Source organism: Perca flavescens, chromosome 18 (genome assembly GCF_004354835.1).
Source record: "Perca flavescens isolate YP-PL-M2 chromosome 18, PFLA_1.0, whole genome shotgun sequence".
NCBI classification, from domain to species: Eukaryota; Metazoa; Chordata; class Actinopteri; order Perciformes; family Percidae; genus Perca; species Perca flavescens.
Window position 1 is genome coordinate 17,666,224 of NC_041348.1, and position 22,932 is coordinate 17,689,155.

At 40.0% G+C, this 22,932-nt stretch overlaps 1 protein-coding gene and 1 non-coding gene across 6 annotated transcripts; one reads left to right on the forward strand and one right to left on the reverse strand.

Moving 5' to 3' along the window:
- Nucleotides 1–1,734: 1,734 nt before the first annotated feature.
- Nucleotides 1,735–17,354, reverse strand: ncoa7b (nuclear receptor coactivator 7b). Of its 5 annotated transcripts, none has more exons than XM_028605261.1 (17): nucleotides 17,330–17,354; nucleotides 16,080–16,247; nucleotides 11,294–11,451; nucleotides 9,547–9,617; nucleotides 9,296–9,403; nucleotides 9,106–9,201; nucleotides 7,748–7,873; nucleotides 7,339–7,523; nucleotides 6,728–6,882; nucleotides 5,571–6,170; nucleotides 5,127–5,298; nucleotides 4,866–5,013; nucleotides 4,521–4,646; nucleotides 4,222–4,374; nucleotides 3,253–3,348; nucleotides 3,077–3,150; nucleotides 1,735–2,276 (listed from the first exon to the last, which is right to left on the reverse strand). In XM_028605261.1, exons 2-17 carry the CDS (start codon nucleotides 16,115–16,117, stop codon nucleotides 2,141–2,143), a joined length of 2,442 nt encoding a protein of 813 aa, XP_028461062.1. In that variant the 5' UTR covers nucleotides 16,118–16,247; nucleotides 17,330–17,354; the 3' UTR covers nucleotides 1,735–2,140. The 5 variants fall into 5 exon arrangements, with proteins under 5 accessions (XP_028461062.1, XP_028461064.1, XP_028461060.1 ...); XM_028605263.1 differs by lacking the exon at nucleotides 17,330–17,354 and adding an exon at nucleotides 17,223–17,308 and having other exon boundaries at nucleotides 6,728–6,849; XM_028605259.1 differs by lacking the exon at nucleotides 17,330–17,354 and adding an exon at nucleotides 17,223–17,308.
- Nucleotides 17,355–17,533: 179 nt separating this feature from the next.
- trnae-cuc (transfer RNA glutamic acid (anticodon CUC)) lies at nucleotides 17,534–17,605 on the forward strand. The gene has a single exon. It is a non-coding gene; the product is annotated as a tRNA-Glu (tRNA).
- The last annotated feature ends 5,327 nt before the right edge of the window (nucleotides 17,606–22,932 follow it).

The window sequence follows — 22,932 nt, forward strand, 5'->3', positions numbered from 1 at the left end:
TCGGCCCACACAAATTTCCGTACAATTAAGTTCAATATATGGACGTACATTTAAGGTCTAACGAATTAAACTGTGGTGCCTAAAAACAGAGGTGGAGTGACACCTCTTTGTTCATCTTTTGTGAAGACTAGCTGCACCGAAAATGAACAGAGGTGTAACTCCACCTGTTTTTTTTTCTTTTTACCTCTAGTTCTTGTTCCTTCTATTACGTCAAGGTGTCTTACCGTAAATTGTAAATTACAGCCTTCTTTTACGAGTCCTACAATAATAACAAGAAACAATCAGGCCAGTGGTGATGTTCAATAAAAGCAATTATATAATTATAATCTGGACATTAAATCCCAACGAAGGGCTTAAACTGAAAAATGAATGTGGAAATGAAAAAATATTGACAAACAACACAACCCAGATATATTTAATATTTATTTAGGTTTAAATGTGGTTGCAATAACAACACAATAAATAGATCCTCAGTAATACCACAGCAGTTTTGGATTCACGAGAAATAATACTCAGGGAGCATTCACAGTTACAATACAAGACAACAAAGCTCATTTTCACATGAAGCGATAACTGACATTAGTGAATAGTATGGCAGGTATCATAACAGTGATGTCAGACATTTGCAGTATCGCATATTCATGCACTATAAGCCTGTGTTGGATACACAGGATATAAATGATTGTTTCTTTTCCGTGTTAGTAGATCTGAAGTTTTTTGTTAGTGGCATACCAGAGTGCAAAAAAAAAATAAACAGACTGTCCCTTTTCCATTTTTAAGTAAAGCAGATGCTGACCTGTGGTTGGACAGGAAGCTTCCCTTCCCTCTCGTATTGGTGATCAACTAGCATCCAGTAATAATTTTACATTGAAGAAATGCGTAATTACGAAACACAGCACTGACTCTCGATTCATCCTGTAGTGCAAAGTGACATCAAGTTAAACTTCTACTGGATCTCTAAACAAGAACGACAAATGATAATCAAAGAGATCAAATCAATCGACATGAGATATGCATTCAATATTGACAGACGGTCAGTTCTAGTGCTTGTTGGGTCCAATCAGAAACATTTAACTAAGTACAACCATTTAAAAAACAAAACAAAAAAAACAATACAACTGAGCATTCTTTGTGAAAAACAGAATGTAAAAATAAAACATCTAAAACATAAAATATGATGAGCTCACAACAAATGTGAAATTAAAATAAAACATATTTGGTCATTGCAAACCTGGCTTTACCACTTGTTTTGGATTGTATGGGGGAATTAAAACATACGTGGTTGTGAGGAAATGCAATGGAACAATCTCATTCACTTCATCTAAAACAAAACAAAAATAAGAGAACAACACGGCCTTCAGAAGAAGTGCAACTCTTCCAATGTAAACAATTACAACATTTTCTGCTGTGAAAATTCATTTAATGGTGGAGGATCTAAAAAAAAAAAAAATATATATATCTTCCTTTAAGTTTGAAATTCATTGAATCGTAAAAAAAAGAAGAAAAAAAAAGAAGAAAGATTCCAAAAGTCTTCAGCACATTATCCTGTACATTCCCAAATCAACTAATTCATCATTATCTTTGCACAAAGTAACCAACATCATTATGGGATACCTTATATATATATATATATATATATATATATATATATATATATATATATATATATATATATATATATATATATATATATATATATATATATATATATATATATATATATATATATATATAATAACCCCAACAGTAACATCAGCAGCCTTCCTATTCTCCCTCTCCTCATACGCTTATGGTGGTAAGGCAGTCTGCATGCTGGGAAAGCTGGAGGCGTTGACATATGTCTAAGGCAGCCAATGAACTGAGAGCAACACCATTTTTTTCACACTTCCACCTTTGAAGTGCAGAGGAACCAGACATGAACTGGCCAACCTACCTGCAGGTCAAACCCACCTCAAAAACAGGCTACAGAAGACTGTTTCCAGTCACAACTGCACAGGCTTCTCTCACAAAACATTTAGTGTCATTGTGGGGTAGCTAGGTTTGCCTCCAGGTATACAAGTGCGTAATAAGACTTGGGGGGTGGGTGTTTGAAGGTTTGGAGCGGAGAGTGAATGTAAGCGTAGCTCGAAACAGGTGGGGCCTACTCAAAGGTCCAGACCTCCACACTGTGGATGTTGAAGTCCTGCTGGGCGGAGAGCGGCTGGTTGTTGAAGGTGGCACATTTGGTGGTGGTGCCTCGGTACAGCTCAGCGTCCAGCCACAGACCCAGCTGACCACTGAAGAGAAGAGAGGGCAGAGAGTTAGAAAAAAGGTGGACATTATGATGTTCATGTGCAGCTCATCCTCCCTACCTGTATACAAAAGTAAACTTTAAATTTTTTTTTTTTTTTTAGGCATTGATTTATAGGACAGCTAAAGACATGAAAGGGGGGAGAGAGAGAGAGAGAGAGGGGGAATGACATGCAGCAAAGGGCCAGAGGTTGGAGTCAAACCCACGGCCGCTGCGTTGAGGAGTATACCTCTGTGTATATGGGCACACGCTATAGCAGGTGAGCTACCCAGGCGCCCTACAAAAGAAAACTTAAGAGAAATTGTGCTCAGTGGCTAGTATTGAAAATATTTACTTGGCTTTTATTATCTAAATCTCCTACCCTTTTGATATTTTATTCTTTTATTGTCCTTTTTTTTTTTTTTTTTTTTTTATCTACACCAAATTGAGTTTAAGCCTGTAATTATTTTTGTCATTCCATTTTAGCCATATTGAGTTTTAGTTGTAGTTATGTCCTACTTTTTGTTTGTATTGTAAATTAAGTTTTAGTGACCTGGTGAGGTTTCACTTTAAACCTCCCACGGGTTTCAGACCTGTCCAGCACACACTCTTTGTCTTTCCATGTTAAAGACATACTGTATGTTGTGATTTATGCTGTATACGGTTTTGTATGAACAGTGTGTGCAAACCAATAAACCAAACCAAACCAAACCAAATCATGGCAAACAAGGGGTTTAGACTGTTGATATACAGTTGTGCTTGGTCACAGAAAAACACATTAAACAAAGCTAGTCATTTGCTACTTACCCTCCTCCTCCCATCTGCAGAGAATCAGTATTGCCCTTCACAAAGTAAGAATTCTCCCCCGTCCAGCGGTACACCTGAAAAAAAAAAAAAAACAACAACAAACAATGTCTGAAATTGCCATTCGTGGAATAAAACTAAATACCCAAACTGAGTTCTTAAATGAACTTAATGCAAACCTTGATCTCAGGACAGAAGCTGTAGAGGAATGTCTCTCCTGTGCCGTAACAGTGTTCGCTCACTCTGAAGGGATGAGTCGAGAAAGCCCCAAATATCTGTAGTGAGAGTCAGAATCAGTTGGAGGATGAAAAAACTTGGAACAAATAATAATGATCAACAGGCTTGAACTGTTTGAACTAGTAGTTAAAACCCTCATGAAGTTTTATGGCTCCAGGAAAATTGAATTCAATTAGACTGAAAGTGTTGGAGTTGTTTTTTGTTGTTGTTACTAACCGTTAAAAACACCAAATGTAAAATAAATAAATAAACACATTTATGTTGCTCTGGGGAGTTGTGACTTACTCAGCCATGACTGGGTTGAGGATGTGCATGGATAAATAATGCTGCCTCGACAGGATTCAAAAGAAAATTTGCTAATAAAGTAAGTATCCAACCCCTGAAGTGGGAAACAGCCACAGACATTTTTAAAGAGGAGTTTCATTTAAATTTGAATCCCGTGTAATATAAGAAAGACTCCAACTACACAATTTTGAAACAACATGGACGCTACAAAGCAAGCAAGCAAACAACACGTCAAAAGCTGTTCCCAGTATTTGCGTGACAACGAAGAGCAAAGGAAATGGATCAGATGAGCCATGAAATAGGATCGGAAACTAATTTTTCCCATTATTCCAACACCACATGAATGCAGCACAAATGCCTTATCTTGCAATGTTAACAAAAGTAAAAATCCACCCTGGTGTATCTGCCCCGTGATTTGGATCTGCTCCTAAATGTAATTGGTTCTTTCATGACCAACGCTTCACCCTTCCATCAAGTGTCATGAAAGTCGGGCCGAAGCTTTTCCCGTAATTCTGCCGACAGTCAAACAAACCGAGCTGACGACGTGACCTCCTTGGCAGAGGTAATACATATGTTTAACCCCATTCATTTACATACAGTAAATTTCAGTTTGGACAGTTATCTACCTGGTTATCCATATCTTTAATGACCAGCAACACAGGACTGTCCACGTCTGCCAGGCTCCTGTACAGAGTCTTCAGGCTGGTCCCATGTTTCACAGTGCTGTAGGCCAGTCTCCAGGGGTAAATCTGCACACGCGCAGGCAAGCGACAGGCAAGCTGGAGGGCAAACACATTGTCAGTTTGTGGGGCGTACTGATAAGTATGTTGCATGTTTCTTTCTCAAAGTTTTCTTGCCGGTAACTGGACTATTAGAATGCAGTTTGTAGCCCTGAGGCAAGAAACTGGTTAAAATGAAAAATGACCTTCTCAATGTGTGTGTCCTGCAGCACATCACTAGCATCACTGAGCATGGGCAGCGCATCCACTGGCAATTCTCCGTCACAGCTGCTGAAACTCTGCCTACGCTTCGCCTCATCAATGGTGATGATCTTAAAACGAAACGAGCGTAATAAGACAACAATAACAATAAAGAGAAATCAGTCATAAATGAAGCTCATTTCAAAACGTCAAAGTTCCACGTGCAAAAAAACATGGTATTATTGTTTAGGACTGTATTAGAATTGTAAGTGAACACCCTATTATAGTGTTCATTCTGTGACGTAAACAGAAGGAAGAGAGTGTGTTGCCTGCTTTTCCACTGAGCTTACCTCCCAGCTGCAAGATGCAGGGTCACTGAAGAAGTTGTCTATCATGTCCAGCTCATCTTTCTCCACCACAACAAAGCCCTGCTCCCGAGCCTCCTTCCCGTACACATGCGGAGACCACTGGACGAAAAATGCATACAGATGGTCCACCCTGGAACACACACACAGACACACAGAGTATATTGGATTGGTTAAAAGCACACTGCTAGCTTACACATATTGTAGTTCAAGACAAGGGTCGAGGATCATCTATCAGTGTCTCACCTTTCTTGTGGCACAGCAAACCAGTACTCTGGCTGTTTGCCCCGGCCCCCAAATGAGTAGGCGGGACTAGAGGTCATCCCGGTGGCAAAGGACTTCCTCATTGGCTTTCCCACTTTGAAGCACAGGAACATAGGTGGGATTTTACTCTTCTCCTCAGATGAAGAAAGCATGTCTATAGAGAATGGGCAAATTTAAAAAACAGAGAAAGAGATTTTGATTAGTTTAACGCTACACTATTGTAGCCCCCATCGTTGCCACACCTGGAGTCGCCAAAGTCGGAAATGTTCATATTCTACACAAAGAGGCTTTAAGAAATCCAAAGAGAAGATCTGGGGACACATCAGGGATAGTACATTTTTCGATATTTAACATGTAAAATGTCCAATAGCTACAACAATTGTGACAATCTACCTATGGGTTTAATATCTAGTTTATAATTCCTACCTTCTATTGGAGCCTGCACCCTCTCCAGCAGCCATGACTTCACTTCTGCCTCATAGCTTTTCTTCCGAGTCTCCTCCTCACTGAGTTCAGCCCCACCTGCTGGTCTGTCTGGGCTTTGTCTCTTAGGACTCGAGTCCCCAACAACCTCGGAAGCCTCCTTCAGACTCAATTCCCTGTTTTGGTCCACTGGTGCACAGATTTTATCATCATGTGCGCGTGCACCATTTAGCAGCTCTTCGGTCCCTTTAGGTGTGATATCTTTGGTTTCCTCTTGGTTTGTTGGTTTATGACGAGAGTCACCCTGCTTTTTAGTCTCTGAAGAGAATTGAATTGACTCTCCATCCTCAATAGAGTTGTTCTGAGCTACGCCCTCATCCTCTTCATCATCCAGCTTTACTTTAGTTTGACCAAGAATCGACTTGTCCTGAAAGTCTGCCCAGCCTGGGCGGCTGGGTCCGAGTTCCTGTTGGTCCCTGCTGACAGTGCTGAGTGTTTTGGACATCCCCCCGGTCTCTTCAATGCTCCCGTTGACAGTTGGCTCCAACTCTGTGAAGCCTTCGTCTGACGGAGACTTCTCTGTCTGCTCGCCCTCTGTGCTCGCTGGTATTAAGATAAAACAGTTTTTTTTTTATTTTTTAAAAGACTACTAAGACATTTTCATTTCCAATCACGTTTATGGATTAATTATTTGGATTGTACAATCAACGGCCGTCACAATTACCCTACTGACAGTCGAAACCCAGAGTTACTCAGTTTACTATCATAGAAGACAAAAAAAACAAACAAATATTCACATCTGAGAAGCTGGACTCCGCATCAATAAGTTTTAGCTTATTGAAGATTAAGCCTCAATTGTCAGTAAATTGATATGAAAAATACATTTTAACTTATGCAAAAGACAAATTTGGATGCTCAAGAGTCGACTAAAGAGAAATAAATAAATACAAATTTGGTCAGTGAGCTGAATTTGAAAATTCTCTAGACACTTTCATTCATAAAAAAACTCCAATAAAAAACACCCCAAAATAGTTGCTTGTTGTTGAGAGTAAAACAGATAAGACCAGAGTTACCACCATTAGGAGAGATTTCATTCACTGCTGAGATTAAGAAAAAGGATCATTTTGAGACTTGGACATTGGAGGACATGATGAGGTTACCGGTTTCTGAGAGGGTCGATTCGATGTCGTCCAAGACGATTGGTCGCTTTGGATCAAGAGCTTCATAGCGACTGAAAGGGTTTAGATCTCGCTCTGACGGCAGTTGCTCCCACTCGCCGGGCCTGTACACAGGACACAAATCCTGGGGTAGGTCTCTGTGGGGTCACGGGGCATCACACATACCGCACCGCAAACCAGGATGAAAATGAAAAGGAAAAAAAAGAAGAAAGGTCCAAACAGAAATTATAAATGACCAAAATGACAAAACTAAATAACACATGTGATGTGAAACAGCAAATTAATCAAAAATAAAAAGAAGATTAATGAAGAACAAATCAAAAACTGGAATCGGAGAGTCTTATAAACCCACTAGTAGACAAGATCCAGTGGAAACAAAAAGATACTTGATAAAAAAGGATGTGTTAAAGAGGCAAACGTGAAAAGTCCTGTGAAACGAAAGGACTTTTTGTACAGGTTAAGTCTTGAGAAGAACAAGAAAAACTGGAAACTGGATGGAGGAACAAGAAAGGAGGAATCGGAGCAGAGGGCTGAAAGAAGAACCTTTACAAAAGAGGGAAATTTAAGAAAGCGAGACGGTTCAGAGCTCTTACGATGGCAGAGCATCTTTGAGCTTCATGCGCGACACGTCGTCATACAGCGCCACGGAGACCACCTCCTCCATGGGGCAGATCAGGCCGTACTCCTCGCAGCCGAGCTCGATCACCAGGGGGTCCGACTTGTGGGGGTCAAACATGATGTTGTTGGGGGTGACAATCAGCACACCTCCCACCACTCCCTGCAACGATGAAATGACACAGGCAGTGCTGAGCGGGAGGGGTGGGGGTGGGGGGGCAACAACACCACAGCTGGATCGAAAACACCAAAATACAAAATAACAGTGGTAGCCACTGATAGGTACTGTTTTGTTGAGTATATAAAATGTCGGGAAAATCTAATCTCATATTATCAGAGTCATTAAGGAAACTAAGTGTTTCAGCATCCATTTCCAAGGTTTCTTACCATGCCGTCAGTGAAATATTTGCAGCTCATCTTGATGAATTTAACCGTTGCCGGGCTCTCGTCCTCGGAGTTTGGGGAGAGCTCACGCCGGAGGGACTTTGCTGACGTGCAGTTTGAAATGCCGCCCTGAAGGAAGTTAAGAGGACCTGATCAGAGACCTGAATGTTATGCTTGTGTTTAGTGCAGCTTGTTTTGAAGAGTATAATCACCGTGTGGTTTCAGCTCTCATGCTTACTGTCAAATGCTGGAAGATTAAATCAACTTCCATTGCAAAATATTCAGTCCACGCTGTTTATGCACTCAACAATAGAAACTGCTGACTGAGACCATGGATTATATTTCTATCAGAAATTGAGTTACGAGAGAATAAAATAACATTTTGTAGCATCAGAGCCATTATTTGACTTAACCCTCTGAGGACGAAAGACGCACTGGCGCGTCCAAACAATGTTTGACAAAACTCCTACTCTAAAAGCAATATTACAAAATTTAATTTCAGACGTTTATTTACTATTTTAATCATGTATAACCTAAGACTTTGGTAAACTCATTTCACTGAAACAATTCATACAACACATCATACGTTTCAAAAGAGATTTGAGGAATTTCAAAAAGCTAACATCAACGTTTCAGCTTTAGTGCCAAATTATCTCTCTACACTTTGCTCTAGAAAAAAAAAATTGGGCGTCCCTATATGAAAACAGGGGTGTCAAACTCAACTTCACTAAGGGCCACACTGGAAAATAAGAATCACATCAAGGGCCAGACATGTTTAGTTTATTGATATGCTTTTATTTAATCAAAAAAGTAAAATATCTTTGACTGTATTATTGCATGTGTCATATAGTCTTTTTACTTAGAGTTTGGTCGACATAAAGTCCTAAAGAAGTCAAGAAAAAGTTCCTCAGCCTTCATAGAAAAAAACCGCCCAACAATGTCGGGAAAAGTGTCAAAAACTTTGGCAAAAGTGACAATGTCGCAAAAGGTTACAAAAATGAGGTGAGCCAAAATGTATTGTGAACCTAAATTGATATGTGGGCTGGATCATAATCTGCGAGGGGCCGGATTTGGCCCGCGGGCCTTGAGTTTGACACATGTGCCTTAAAAGGTAAATTTAAGAAGATATGTGAAAATGCCCGTAGGCCTCACAGTTAGAGAGCCAGTGTAGATCGACAATTTTACACAAAGCTTGAAAACACACAAAAGAAGCTGTTATATTATCTAATTAACCAATGTGTAACTCCTACGATAATTGGTGGAAGACAGAAAACCTTTATAACACATTTGTTTCCTGAATGGCTACTGTAAACTACTGCACAATGTACTCTGAGCAACATAAAAAATTCCTTCCTACTTACATGCGATGCTTTCTCTGATAAGCCATTTGTAAAGGAGGGCTCAGAGGAACTCAGAGACCTTAGGTCAGTTTCTGACACATCGGGGACAAACAGCTTCTGTATTTATTAAGATGGACAGCAGATGGTTAGCCGGTCAGAGGAATAATGAGGGAAGTGAAGCAGTGGTTGGTGTTACTGTCGAGGTTCTCACCTGACCGGGGTAGACACTGCGAGAGAAGAGCTTGTTTAGCTGGACCAGTTTGTTTGGGGTGATGTTGAACTTGAGTGCGATGCTGATGAGGGAGTCATCAGGTCCCACCTGTAACAAGAGATGAACTCTTTATTTTTTATTTTTATAAAAGCACACAAGTCAAAATACTATCTAAAATTAATACAATCTATAACCTTTCGGTTAATAAGTCAGAATGTTATTTTGATTAGTTTTCACTTAATTTGACTCACGATGAAATCCACTGTCCCTGGTGGCCTCTTCTTCTCCCTCTTTGCCTGATTCTTACTTTTACCGCCATCGTCTAGAAGGGAAACAGAAAATGAGAAAAGGTTTTTGCAGATTTGGTGGCGACCTGTGCGCCCCATGTAGGCTGAGTCCTTTGCTAGTGGCCCGGGGTTCAAATCCGACCTGCGTCCCTCTGCTGCGTGTCATCCCCTCTCGCTCCCTCCTTTCCCGTCTATCCACTGTCACTATCTAATAAAGTGAAAAGCTCAAAAAAAATTAACAATTTTTTTTGCAAACTGAGGACAATTAAAAAACGGACAATAATCTCATATTGATAAAAAAAAAAAAAAAAAATGAATATATGGTCTAATTCTGTCCATCTCATACCGTCTAGGTTGATTACAGATATATTTTAGTTTCTACCATAAACAGTAAAAATGAAAACCCCATCGGATGAGGGCGGTGCAAAGAAATACCCCAACAAAGACTTCTAAGTATCATGTGCTTAATTGCCTTTTGAGTCAGTACCAGTGCTTGTTTGTCCCTTATCATTAGCCAGCCTTAAAACACTGCCCCACACATGCTGAAGCAGTTATCATAAACACAATCTGACCCTTGTAGTAGACAACGTCCACAGTCAGCATTTTCTTCTTGCCAAGAACACAGACGCTATTAGTGTACCACTCCCTGAATGCTAAATTACACTGCTGCCTCCTCCATGGAAACAGAGAGTATGACTAAGCATTACACAGCCAGACTCTCGACTGTACCGAGCATCAAAAAAAAAAAAAAGTGATGGCACTTCTGGGAACACTGTCGCTTATTCGTTGAATTTATACTGGGCTGTGAATATGCTACGAAGCCTTGCAAGCTATGGACTTTTAGCTGAAAGTGCATATGACCTAAAGAGTTATGTTTGTCTGTTACACTGCAGAGCATCATGTTTTGATTTGATGGGCTGCAGGTAACAATGTTGAGGTCTTATTAAAACACATACTGCAGAGTTTACACAGCTGGCTGACCCACTGCACGCATGACTGAAGTCCAATACCACTGTCAATAAGAAGGAGTTGGTGATGATTTAGGCTTTAACACATAATAGCATGATGCTCATAATGTAGCATACACTGAGGACAAAATGCAAGTTAGATTATGTTTATTGTTAAGGCAAATATGAAGCTATAGATTTGTTCTGACAATTCCCCTAAACTGACATTGGTCCATCACAAATCATTTACTTTTGGCATTGTCAATGTACACACTGAGTTCAATAGCCCAACGATACAATATAGTTGATTATTACGATTGGTGTATTTCAGCAAATTTCTCCTATGTTTGAAATAAATCCTGAAAAACCCTGAAAAAAGAATTTCTTTTACATTTAAGAGTCATATTAATGGCAAAGATGCTTCCATCATAAATAGGTTTTTAGGTCATTTTTAAGGAGAACTTAAAAGGCATCATAGCATTTCTATTGTGATTTAACCCTCGCACCAACTCTCAGTACACTCAAACCTTGTGAGTACAGCGCCTTAAATGTAATCGCCAACTGTAAAACAGTACAGGATGAAAGGTTATGCAACTTCCTGTTTACAACTGCTGAGGCTGTTCCCATCAATTTACAGAGGGCAAAAAAAAAAAAAAAAGAAAAAGGCTGAATACTACTTTTGGATTAGTAGGATTACCAGTTCTTGAGGTGTCCGTGTATTTACACACTGCAAATCTTGTGGGAGTTTTTGACACAGGTCTTACCCGAGCCTGCAGGTGGCTTTTCTGTTATTCTCTGGAGGTCTTTCTTCCTGTTGGGGTCGCTGTCATTTGGGATGTCTGGACAGGAAATTATCCCCGGGTTCTGCTCAGCCACATTCTTCTCGGACTGGCTCTGCTTGAGCTGTCTCCGCCTCTTCAGCCTGATGGGACACCAGAGGAGATGGACATATATATTTAATAGAAGTAGAAATCCAGAAAGCACAGGCGTGTAAACGGACATTTGACCACATTTGTTAAACTTACGCCATGGCAAATCTTTCTTGGTTGGGATCAATGTACAGTTTGTATGAACATGTGGCAGGCATATAGTTGACCCATTTTAATGCTATAGTTAATGACCTTTCCATAATAAAATATCAACTTATTTTTTACCAGTGTTGCAGTTGACTCCCAGCGGCAGCACGTTTGTTATCTAATGTCATCAAAACTTTGGTTGTAAATTCAGACTTGTTGTCCAGATTCTGCTTTTGTGCTCAAAAGGTATTTCGATTGAGCTTTAACTTTTCTCTCTCTTTGCTTTGCTGCGTCAGCTGTATTTTCCTCACAGGCTTTGCTTTCCCCCTGTTTAATCATTGATAGGGGGACAATGATGTAATGGCATCTCGAGACCCTGTTGGGGTTTATTAAGGGGGGAAACTGCAGTGCAGTGTAACCACGGGTTAGCGGTGCACTTAAGGATAGTGCGAGCCATATGAGCCCCGCTGAAACCTTAAAGTGTGGATATGAGTATGTTAAGAACAAAGACCAAATTGATTTATCATAAGCTTTGAGTGAAAGGCGCAGTGTTGCCCTGCAAAGCCCCGGCCGGGCAAAGGAAGAATAAAATAAAAAAGGGAAGCGTTTTAAGTGTTCTAGTGCCTTTATGGAAAGGCAAGAGTGGGTCGATAAGGCTGCAGACAGACACAGTTCAGGACTCTCCCATAGTCTGGGGGTCTCTCTCTCTCTCCCATATTAACGGATGCAGCACACATCTTGTAGTGAACTCAAAAGTCTACAGCACAGTCTCAACAGCCCCGTCTGTTTCACTCTGGGGCATTTGGCAGAATATCTCTCGAGCCATCAGTTTAAGATTGGCGCCCTTCTTGTCTCCCCTCTAACCTTCAGTCTGTGTATCCATTCCCGGCATAATGACAGAGAAAGTGCAATATGGTAAGTATCAAGTGAAAAATGAAAATACAAAAAAAAAAAAAAAACACACACCAAATAACTAATAACATAAGTAATCACACCCCTCAAGACAATAGGCACACATAGTAGCAATAATCATTGGATTATTTTTTGCAATATGGATGTTTACGTGATCTGAGATTATTTTTATTTCTTGTTTTACCTGTCAAACGAATTGTTTTCATGTTTCATACATACATACATACATACATACATACATACATACATACATACATACAAGTTTTGATATAGTCTTATTATCGGATGCAATGTGGATGTTGTTACTTTACCATTTACTGTATTAAATCTAAGTGCAAACATTGTTGACTGTATGCATTTTACTTAAAAATGGATCCCAGGAAGAGTAGATGTTGCCATGGGAACAACTAGTGTGGATTCCGAAAAATTGATAAACAACAAACTTGGAATCCAAAACATTAATATAGCCTAGTCGTTTTTAGGAAAATTCCTGTTTTACTTTTGACTTTGTGTTTGCTGTTGATTTGCTGGAAAATAAGTTCTCTAGCAGACCCGTAGCTTTTCCTTCAGGAAATTTCTGTATTGCAATACTCAATCTACCCCAAATGTTCTTGGGGCAAAGAGGCATGCCCAAAGCGTGATGAAAATTGTGCATTAGGTGCATGTGGCCTTAAATCAACAATATAGTTTAGTACAACAGCCACAAAGCAATGTTGGTGCCATCAAAATAGAACATTTTCCCACTTTAGCACAGTGTCCCACATATCTTCTGGCAAACACCGGTCAGGATGTTGTGCAAGTTTTCTCAACAGCCATTAAGCTGTGACCAGTAAAATCACCAAGACAACCGTAACATCATGTGCAGTCTCTCTCCATCTCAGCCATGGATCTCTGTAGCTTCTTTAGAGTTGCCATGAGCCTTTTGGTGGCATCAAGCACAAGTGTTTGTGCACAGCCTGCTCTGAGCAAATGTACAGCTATTGTTAATGCCTGGTCTTATTGTACTTACTGTATGTTCAGTGCCTTTGACTCTTTAGTAAACTTGCTGCAGATTTATGTGCATGCATTTATTTTATGTTTTATATTACTGCTTGATTTAGATCAGTTGGTTGATATTTTCACTTATTAACATTAGAGAGTATTGTTTTCATTTAGTGTCAAACAATTCTGATTACATGTAAAGGCTTTCACTTTTGTAAAACAATCAAACATAAAAAAGTCTATGACGGGTTAGTACTTGTTATTGGCATGTGTTCCACAATGAACACATGCCAACTCCATCCAACTCCAAAGGTCAGGAAGCGAGGCAGCATATGGCGCAACTAGGAGGAGAGCTACATGTTATAGCAGTAGCTATGTTGGGAGATAAGGCTGGTTTTCCTTCCTGACATGTTCACTTGCTGTCTACACATGCACAATATAGCTATAGAGGCAAATAGCAAATAGAGGTCTGCATGATGTATTCATATTGCACCTTTCCACTGTTGTTTTGCTGCTCCCTCACACTAGCTGCCACCTTTGCAGGAAAACACCACCTCTAACTCAGCTCACAGCTTGCAATCCTATTACAATCTAATGCACTGCTTCCCTTATAACTAGGGAGGGACTGAAATGTGATGCCATTACAAAATAATATATTAATATTTCCCACATAAGCCAATCAAATCAATAAAACCCAAGACAAATTGCAGGTTTGTACTAGGTTGTCAGCAAAGCCTGAACAAGTAACCTAAGGCATAATAATCAAGAATAATACTCATTAGGCTACACTGCATTACCTCACATTCTTTATCACAAACCCACACCCTCAACAACTCTGATTTTAACAGCACACTCAGCAGACAACTTCTGCTTATCCATAAATCAACTTGTTTTCCGGTTTCGGGTACGCTTCGGCCTTAATTCATATATGAGCAATTGTTTGTTCATTTTAAGCATTAAACAAGACTAACAAGTTAGGTTTATGTTTGTGGCGCTATGACATACTGTTTGTTAAAACCGACCAGGCAAAGATGAGCCCTTTCTTTCTTCCGTCTCATCTCGACGTCAGAAAGAAAGGGCTGATCTTTGTTCATAACCCGCGGATTTCTTGTCAGTCTATGCACCATAGCTGTGGTAAGCCTCTTTCCATGCACTTCCTGCTATCAGTTTACACAATGCTGCCAAAATTCAATTTTACAGTCCACATCATCGGCGTGGGTCAAGAAACTCTGACGCATGATTCGGATAGGAGGCTGTATCTGCTGGGTGTAGCTCAGAGACAGGTGACTTAACAGTGCGGATCTATGACTCAATAAAAGCCACAATGTCACTTCCAACATACATGAAAACATTTTTGGACTTTACACTCCAACATGTGATACTTGGGCTGAGAGACATACTGTAGATATACACATCACAGAAGCCAAAACACTTCCTTTCAACAGATTTATATTATAATATCGGTTTGTTTGGATAAAAAAAAAAAAAATTGAAATCGATGCTTATCATTCATTGAACTTAAATACTTAATATCTAGACTCTAATTATTAATTTAATTAATGATTTTCTCTTTAATCGTACCCTGCAGGTTAGCTTTAACACAGTTATTTCCTCCCCTAATTCTATCAATACAGGGCCCCACAGGGCTGCGTTTTGTCTCCCATACTGTATACTAGGGGTATCTTCACTGGTCTCCCTATTTAATTTGATTATCCTGTCAACGATTCGAAATCACAATGCATCACGATGCTCCACCTCCTCAAATTTATTATATATTGCTACACATGGTTTTCATCAACAAATTCAAGCAGTTAGATATATATGAACTCCCCTTTTTATTGCATCTGCTCTTAAAAAAGACACTTCCTGAATGTAGCTGAGTCTGAACACAGCAGACAACAGACAAAAGGTTAAAAAAAAAAAAAAAAAAAAAAAGCAGCGACCGGAAAATCAACAAGAAACATCAGTGGGCAATAATCGATTATTGCCTGTCACTGCATTGATGCAGAATCATCCACGTCCGCATCGCACCGATGCCATGATTAATTTTGACACCCCTACTGTACATAAGTGTTGAGCTTCAGTCTACACTTACACCTTTAAGTATGCAGATGATACAGCCTTGGTGGGGCTCCTAAAGCGTGATAACTCATTCTTGGGTGGTTTTGAGGAAGAGTTAGAGGGACTTCACTAAACGGTGTTCTGACAATTTCCTTGAACTCAATGTGACTAAAAACTAAAAAAAATGGTCATAGGTTTTGGACGTAGTAGAGGAGAAATCCCGCTCACCAAGGTTTACTATGAACCCATGCAAAAGAGTTCACACTTACAGATAGTTAAGGGACAGAGACTGATGTATGTGCCATTGCAAGTGTAAAAAAACCTGGAATCCCATATTGAATATTTGTTTTTATGACTGTTTTGTGTATCTGCACCTTGACCACCTGCATTTCCCTATTTGGGATAATAAAGTTTACCTTGACCTACTCATTCATTAGTTTATGACAGATTCAATGTACCACCTCGAGATTAAAGCAATTTGTAATAAGACACATGCTAAATGTTGGAGCTTAAAATCAGTTTTGCTGCAGGAAAAATACCTAAATTACATACACACACACACACACACACACACTCTTACCTGGCAAAATATCCCGGCTTCCTGTCTCTCTTTTCCATCGGGCCAGGGTCCTAAATCTGCATGCAGTCAAGCGCATCCATTAAAACATTCACCTTACACATCCACGCCTAGTCAATGTGTCCAAGCCAGGGGACTTGAGAAGATCACCTCTCACACTTATTTCTTGTCCTGCAAAGAAAATAAACGAGGGAATTAGCAGGCTCACCGGGTGCCTCACTCAACAACACTCACTACAATGCAAACGCCCAATAACTGATGGTGAAGCCTCAGCAGTGGAGGGCGATGAAAGCACCCTGATAATAAGCATGTGGCATGTCAGGCCACTCAGATGACAATGGCTGACCAATAGGATGGTAAATATCATCACTCTGCTGCTGAGGAGAGACACATCTGCTACTAGTTAATGTCGCCAGAGCAAACATGCGTTTTATTATGTAATTATGCTTCATCACAACAGTGTGTCTATTATCAGCGACATCAGCTTGGGAATCCAGTTGATGTAAACATGCAGACTGGCTACACTCACAGCTAGCTGTAACAACAGGATTAAGCGAAAATGAAACAATCGATTACAAGCAGGTCACACACACACCCTAAAGAACAGAAATCGGGCAACTGCGGTTCATTCATGTGTTGTAGCCTGAATGCTTAATAACAGGTAACGCTAAATAGCTTACCACAATTGAAAGGCTAAATTTGAAGCAACGTTACCCCACCTAGCTACATTCCTCAGTTTGTAGCGGCTTGCTCAATGGGAATTCCTCTTTTGACTCGGACCATTGAACAGATTTCAGCCGATCTTCTTAAGGAGCAGCAGTAAACAAAAGACAGATATCCAGTTGTGCTAATGCAATGTGTACGACCGCCAGGTCTAATGTTAAGCAAACACAGGCACAGTGAACATGGTCCAGATATCAAACTGAGTCAACAGCTGATGCTAATTGTGCTAGCTAGCCACTTTGTTTACAAGACAATAGCAACCTGGTGGAGATGGTAAGGATTATTTATTCGGTCCAGGCAGCCACTAGACCTTTCTCTTAAAATAGCTTATTCCTGTTCATGCAAGCTAGCCTAACGCTGACGTCAAACACAACGGCGCATTTAAACGCCAAATCTGACAGAAAAATAAGCAGCTAAATTTACCTTGCGTGCATTCTCCAACAGCTAATATCAAAATGAAACCCCCTTCACTACGCCCTCTGGTGTCATGTGCACTGTAAAAACATGAGCTCACCCGTAGCTGTCTTTACCGTTAGCTAACGTTAACGCCATCTTAAGTTTTCTTAGGTAGGTTGAAGATATTACACTGCACGGTGTAGTTACCGAACATTAACAACAATGGAAATATACACAACAACAGCACATGTGCCGTAGAATGTATATTTTTCACGTCATAAAGTAAAATTGATATATTATATACTAAAGAAGAATCTGGATACCTGAGCTTGTATCAGTCCCTGGTGGTCTAGTGGTTAGGATTCGGCGCTCTCACCGCCGCGGCCCGGGTTCGATTCCCGGTCAGGGAACTGCCTTTTCTTTCATTCTGACTAAAATCCCTTTATACTCTTTACTCCACCATGTAGTTAATGGTTTACCTGGCCGAACCGCAAAAGTGAAATATCCTGTTAATACACCACAGATGACCGACACCGTGCACCCATGCCATTTTACTGTAATGGCTAATGGCCAGAAATATCCCAGAAGTTTTTTTTTAATACAATTGGATTACCAACGTTTGTAGTTTATTTTTTATCGAAATAACAGCCTAAAATGTGATGGTATTGTCTTTAATGTTTGATAGTCTACCTGTGGGTTTTTGTAATGCCTCTGCTAATTGTTTAGTGAGTAAAGCGTTGAGATGACGTAGGCAGGCTACCACAAACTGTAACAGTTCTCAGGGTTCTCAACCTTTTTGGCTTTATCAACAATGTGTATAGCCTATGATCTATTAGTGCAGATATGATTTTTGAGTGATTTTATCAACAGCTTAACCTGAATAAATTAATTAGCCTAATGCCTGAAAAATAATAATAAGTGTTTTTTTTTGTCTCGAGGCGCCTCAGTATTATCTCGTGACCTCTTGGACAGTAGGCCTACCGACTCCCATGCACGTTGGGAACCCAAGCATAGATAGGGAGCCAAAGAATGAGATATATGTACGTTCACTTGACGTAGACACAGTAGCTATTTATCATTTAAACCACTTGGAGGCGACAGTTCACAACAAATGGTACAAGAAACAGACGTCTGCAAAATGTGAAAGAGGGCATTTTGTACTAGTCTATAGAACTGTCCAGACACTATACTGTATTGCATGTTAAAAGCATCTATCATAATGTTGAAAAAGATGTTTTCAAAAGGTCAACAATCACTGTGACCTCACAAAACACGTTTTTGGCCATAACTCACACTAACTATTCAAAATGCCAAACCTATGTCTAATAGGGTAAAATGATGAAGTGATGACATTTTATATCCAAAAGGTGCAAAAACTAAGTTCTCGTCATCCTCTCCGTCACTTCCTCCACACTGTCCTTAACAGCTTGTTGACTACTGACCTCCAAGCCTTGATGCCCTCCACCCAGCACACCATGCAAAGAACAGAGCACTGGCTACAAATTGATATAAGATCTGCAGGAGCCTGCTGCTCACTGAAGGATCTGAATCTCCTCAGGAAGAACAGTCTGCTCTCTGTCCCTTCCTGAAGAGGGCATCAGTGTTGTGAGTCCAGTCCAGTTTTTTATTGATTTGGACCCCAAGACCACCTTTTTCACTACTACCTCTCCTGGGATGACAACCATGACAGAGGGCCTCCTGTCCCTAGTCCACCCCAAGCTTATTGGTTTAGCTGATATTGAGCTTCAGGTGATCATCTGGAATCATACATGTCAATATAGGGATTACTTCCATTTAGCCAAAAAATACACTTAATATTTTTTCATTCAATTCTAAAGCCTTCACTATGAGTCTGGACAGACATGGATGTAAACTGCAACTTGACTGGTTGGCAGAGGCATACAACCTTGAGACGGAAGGCTACTTCTAGTTTGTTTGTCTTTACTAGTTTAAAAGAACAAAAACAACATTCAAGTTGAAATTAAATGTCTTTAACGTTTTGTATAATTTCTTCAGTTACATACCTCTTCAAGTCCAATATTCATTACAAATGTATAACATTAATTTGAATATAATTTAGATGTAATATTGTGACGATTTCCTGTCACTCTATCCAATAAAGCTTAGATGAACTGAACCTGCTTGAGATAGAGAGCAATGAGACTGAGATAGTGTGTGTTTGCGGAGCTTGGTTCCAGAGAGCCCTCTAAGGTGGGGAAAGACACAGACCCTGGCTGCAGGAGTTCTGATTGGACGTGGCAGGAGTTAACCAGTTCCTGGCTGGCTATGTATCTTGGCACTTATTTTGACAGGCGCTATCATTGTGAGAAAGGAGATAAGTTGTCTTAGGGATCGCCATGGCGCCGGTGTGTCCCTCCTCCATCCTGTACTGCTCCTCTCCACCCCCTTCTCTCCCTACCCTGCTTGGAGCAAAGGATTGTGGGGGACTGTTTGGTTGGGAGCAGGGTTTGTGTTGGCAGGGACCCCAGGGCTCTGGGTATCATCGTCCCCCTTCAAGACCATCAAAACCTTCATGTGACTAAACAACGAGACAGCCATGATTACCTCCCAAATGTTGCCGTGCACCTTCTTTACAATGTTCTCTCTTGCTCTTCTTTCCCTTTCCTCATTTCTAATGTTTTCTTCCAGTTTTATATTACAAAGTTACCCTCGATTTTCTGCTTTTCCTTCCTGGAAGAACAGACACGAAAGCACAAAGATAAAAAAGGAAATCACGTTTTGGCGGACCGAGAATTTTAAGCACAAAAAAAAGGATGAGATTGAGTAAACTTTTGACTCTTTACTGTGTAATGTTTTCAAGATGTGGCTCTCAGACAGGGCTATATAATCTTAGTTGAAGTCCATCAAAGCTATAGCATCCCTGGTCTCTCTGTCATATAAGATCTGAACAGTACAGGTAGTCTCATTTCAGCCACTGATATTAGAATTTTTACGGTACTGTCCCATCAGGGCCCACAAACAGCTTGGTAGCATTACAGTGTCTTGTTTTTGTTAATATTATTGCCACACACATGCACGCACGCATGCACGCACACACACACACACACACACACACACACACACACACACACACACAAGCACATATGGAAATTTATGTTGCAGAGGATGAACAGAAAATGAGAAAGAGGAAAGGAACTAAATACAAGATGAAGCACATTTTTAGCACACTGCATGTTTGTATTTGTGTCAATGATGATGCATGTGTTTTTGTATGTACCAACTAATAACACCATATTTAGTCTATATTTACAACTTGTTTTAATCACATTTTAATTGCGTCTGGTATTGGAATAAGATATTTAACTAAAATCCTTTCTCATTTTATCCAGTATCTTGTTTTGCTTAGTCAGTGCTAATAAAAATACTATCTAGCTTGTATCTTTTTAAACTGTTGTGGTCACAAAGGTCTGACCCAGCACAGGCCTTGGAGAGATTTAAAATCATTTTACTCAGACGTCATACCCTTCTAGCTTAGACTACAAGCACTGATAACTTCAAGTACACCGTGGCAGCAGGAAGCTGCAAAACCTAAATACTGAAAAAGGATATGTCACACAAATGATAATTGATAGGAATTATGAGAGTCGTAATTCATTATAATGAAACAAAGCTGTGAAGAAAATCCAGCAAGAAAATCTTCCATCTCACAATGTCTTTATCTGCGTGTTTATTGGAAGACGTAAATACTGACAGATTGTTGTGCAATAAACCAATTAGGACTAGAAATCTTTGAGAGAGAGTTGTTATTTCCCATCAGTATTGAGAGTCCCACTTAAGAACCTTAAGAAGAAGTGTAATACTATGTCAGCTTGCTAATATATTATGCGTTTAGGGTGAAGCATATAAGAGGTATTGGGATATGGTTTACACAGCTGACATGACACTTGATTAAAATGCTGTTTAATAACAATTATTTTTATATAACATTTCACAAAAACTACACATTGTACATCAAATTACTAAACTTTATGCTAATAACTAAACAACAAAAAAACAAGGAGTTGCTAACAGATGTTTCCTAGCAAATGATTTTAGGTTACAGGTCTTTACTAGCTAAAACATTCCCTATGTTTTAAAGGAATGGTTTGCTATTTTGGGAAATACGCTTATTTGCTTCCTTGCCAAGATGAAAAGAACAATACCACTCTCATGTCTGTAAATACGGGAAATATGAAGCTAGATAGCTTACCTCATCATAAAGACTGGGGGAAACAGCTAGCTAAACTGTAAAATTAAAAAACAAAAACAAAACACAATTGTCATTATTACATGTTTTTATAAATGAGCAATAGCATGTACATAAGTGAGCTTTAGAGCTGTTTCCCCCTTTTTCCAGTCGTTGTGCTAAGCTAAGCTACCCTAACTGGCTGCTGATTGTAACTTCATATCTATCATACAGTATTATTTTCATCTAACTCTTGGCAAGAAAGGGACTGACACTAGGCAGCACGTTACTAAGAACTCAGATTTTGTGTATGGCGCAGCAATCGGCAATAGTTTAAATGTAATGCTGACAAATTTATCACTCCTTTGGTGGTCTAGGAGAGTCCAGAGTGAGTGAAAGACCACTATAGGTTAATGACCCCCTACACACACACACACATGCACACACGCGCACACGCACACACACACACACACACACACACACACACACACACACACACACACACACACACACACACACACACACACACACTGGCCAATTGCACCAGTAAGTTAACAAAGACAGAGAGAGAATGAAAGTGATGGAGACATGGCTTGAAGCGGCTCCATACTGTATACACTCCAGTGCCACTACACCCACTGTCAATCTGCCAATTCAGCTGAGGCACTGCAGCTATGACCTTTGACCCAGGAACTGAATGGCAGGGGAAAGGTTATCAATGTCAGGCTTTCGTTCTTATAAAGCTAAACGTCCAGACAGTGCAGGAGCCACACCTTGAGGAAGGAGCAGACGGTGTAGGAAACCTGAAGGAGGGATGGTCATTACTGTAAGCACAATATCACCCTCTCAAATGCACGCACGCACACACACACACACACACGCATGCACGCACGCACGCACGCACACACACACACACACACACACACACACACACACACACACACACACACACACACACCATGGTAGGGGAGCAAACAGTACATGGTTGTTTACCTTGCTTATCAGTGGTGTTGTAACAAGCAGAGGAACACAGGCTGACCTCAACGCACACATGCAAGAAACATCACGGGCAAAAAAGGTCTAAAAATCTAACAGTGTAAAGACACATGTTCATTTTCTGAATTTTATAACCTTCCTTGACATAACACAATTTATGATAACAAAGGTTTATATTCTCACACTTAGGGAAGCCTTGATAATGAGTACAGATCATGAACTATTAGCTAACATCACTAATAAATCTCCCTTTGCACTCCTTAACTCTCGTCTGATCTCTTCTGCCATAAAAAAAGAGGCTTGTCCTGTACAGTAACCATCTCTTTTCAGAAGAAAAAACACAGTCTCAACTCATAGGTGAAACTATGAGCCCCAGCAAACACTGGCCAATAAATGTCAGCTATAAATTCCTATATGAATTGTGACTGTGCCTGCTCATTTATGATTGTGTGATAAGTCAAATTTTCATGTACTGCACAGGTAGTATTCCAGTGAAAGGCAAAAGATATAAGGGCCATGTTGATGGTAACTTGAGTGTGTGCTTACTGAGTGTTT

Coding starts and splice junctions, on each gene's coding strand:
- ncoa7b (XM_028605261.1), bottom strand. CDS start 16,117: ATGGAAAAGAGAGACAGGAAGCCGGGATATTTTGCCAG. Junction 6,883..7,338: donor CTCAAAGATGCTCTGCCATC/GTAAGAGCTCTG, acceptor GTGACCCCACAG/AGACCTACCCCAGGATTTGT. Junction 5,299..5,570: donor GGTGCAGGCTCCAATAGAAG/GTAGGAATTATA, acceptor CATTCTCTATAG/ACATGCTTTCTTCATCTGAG.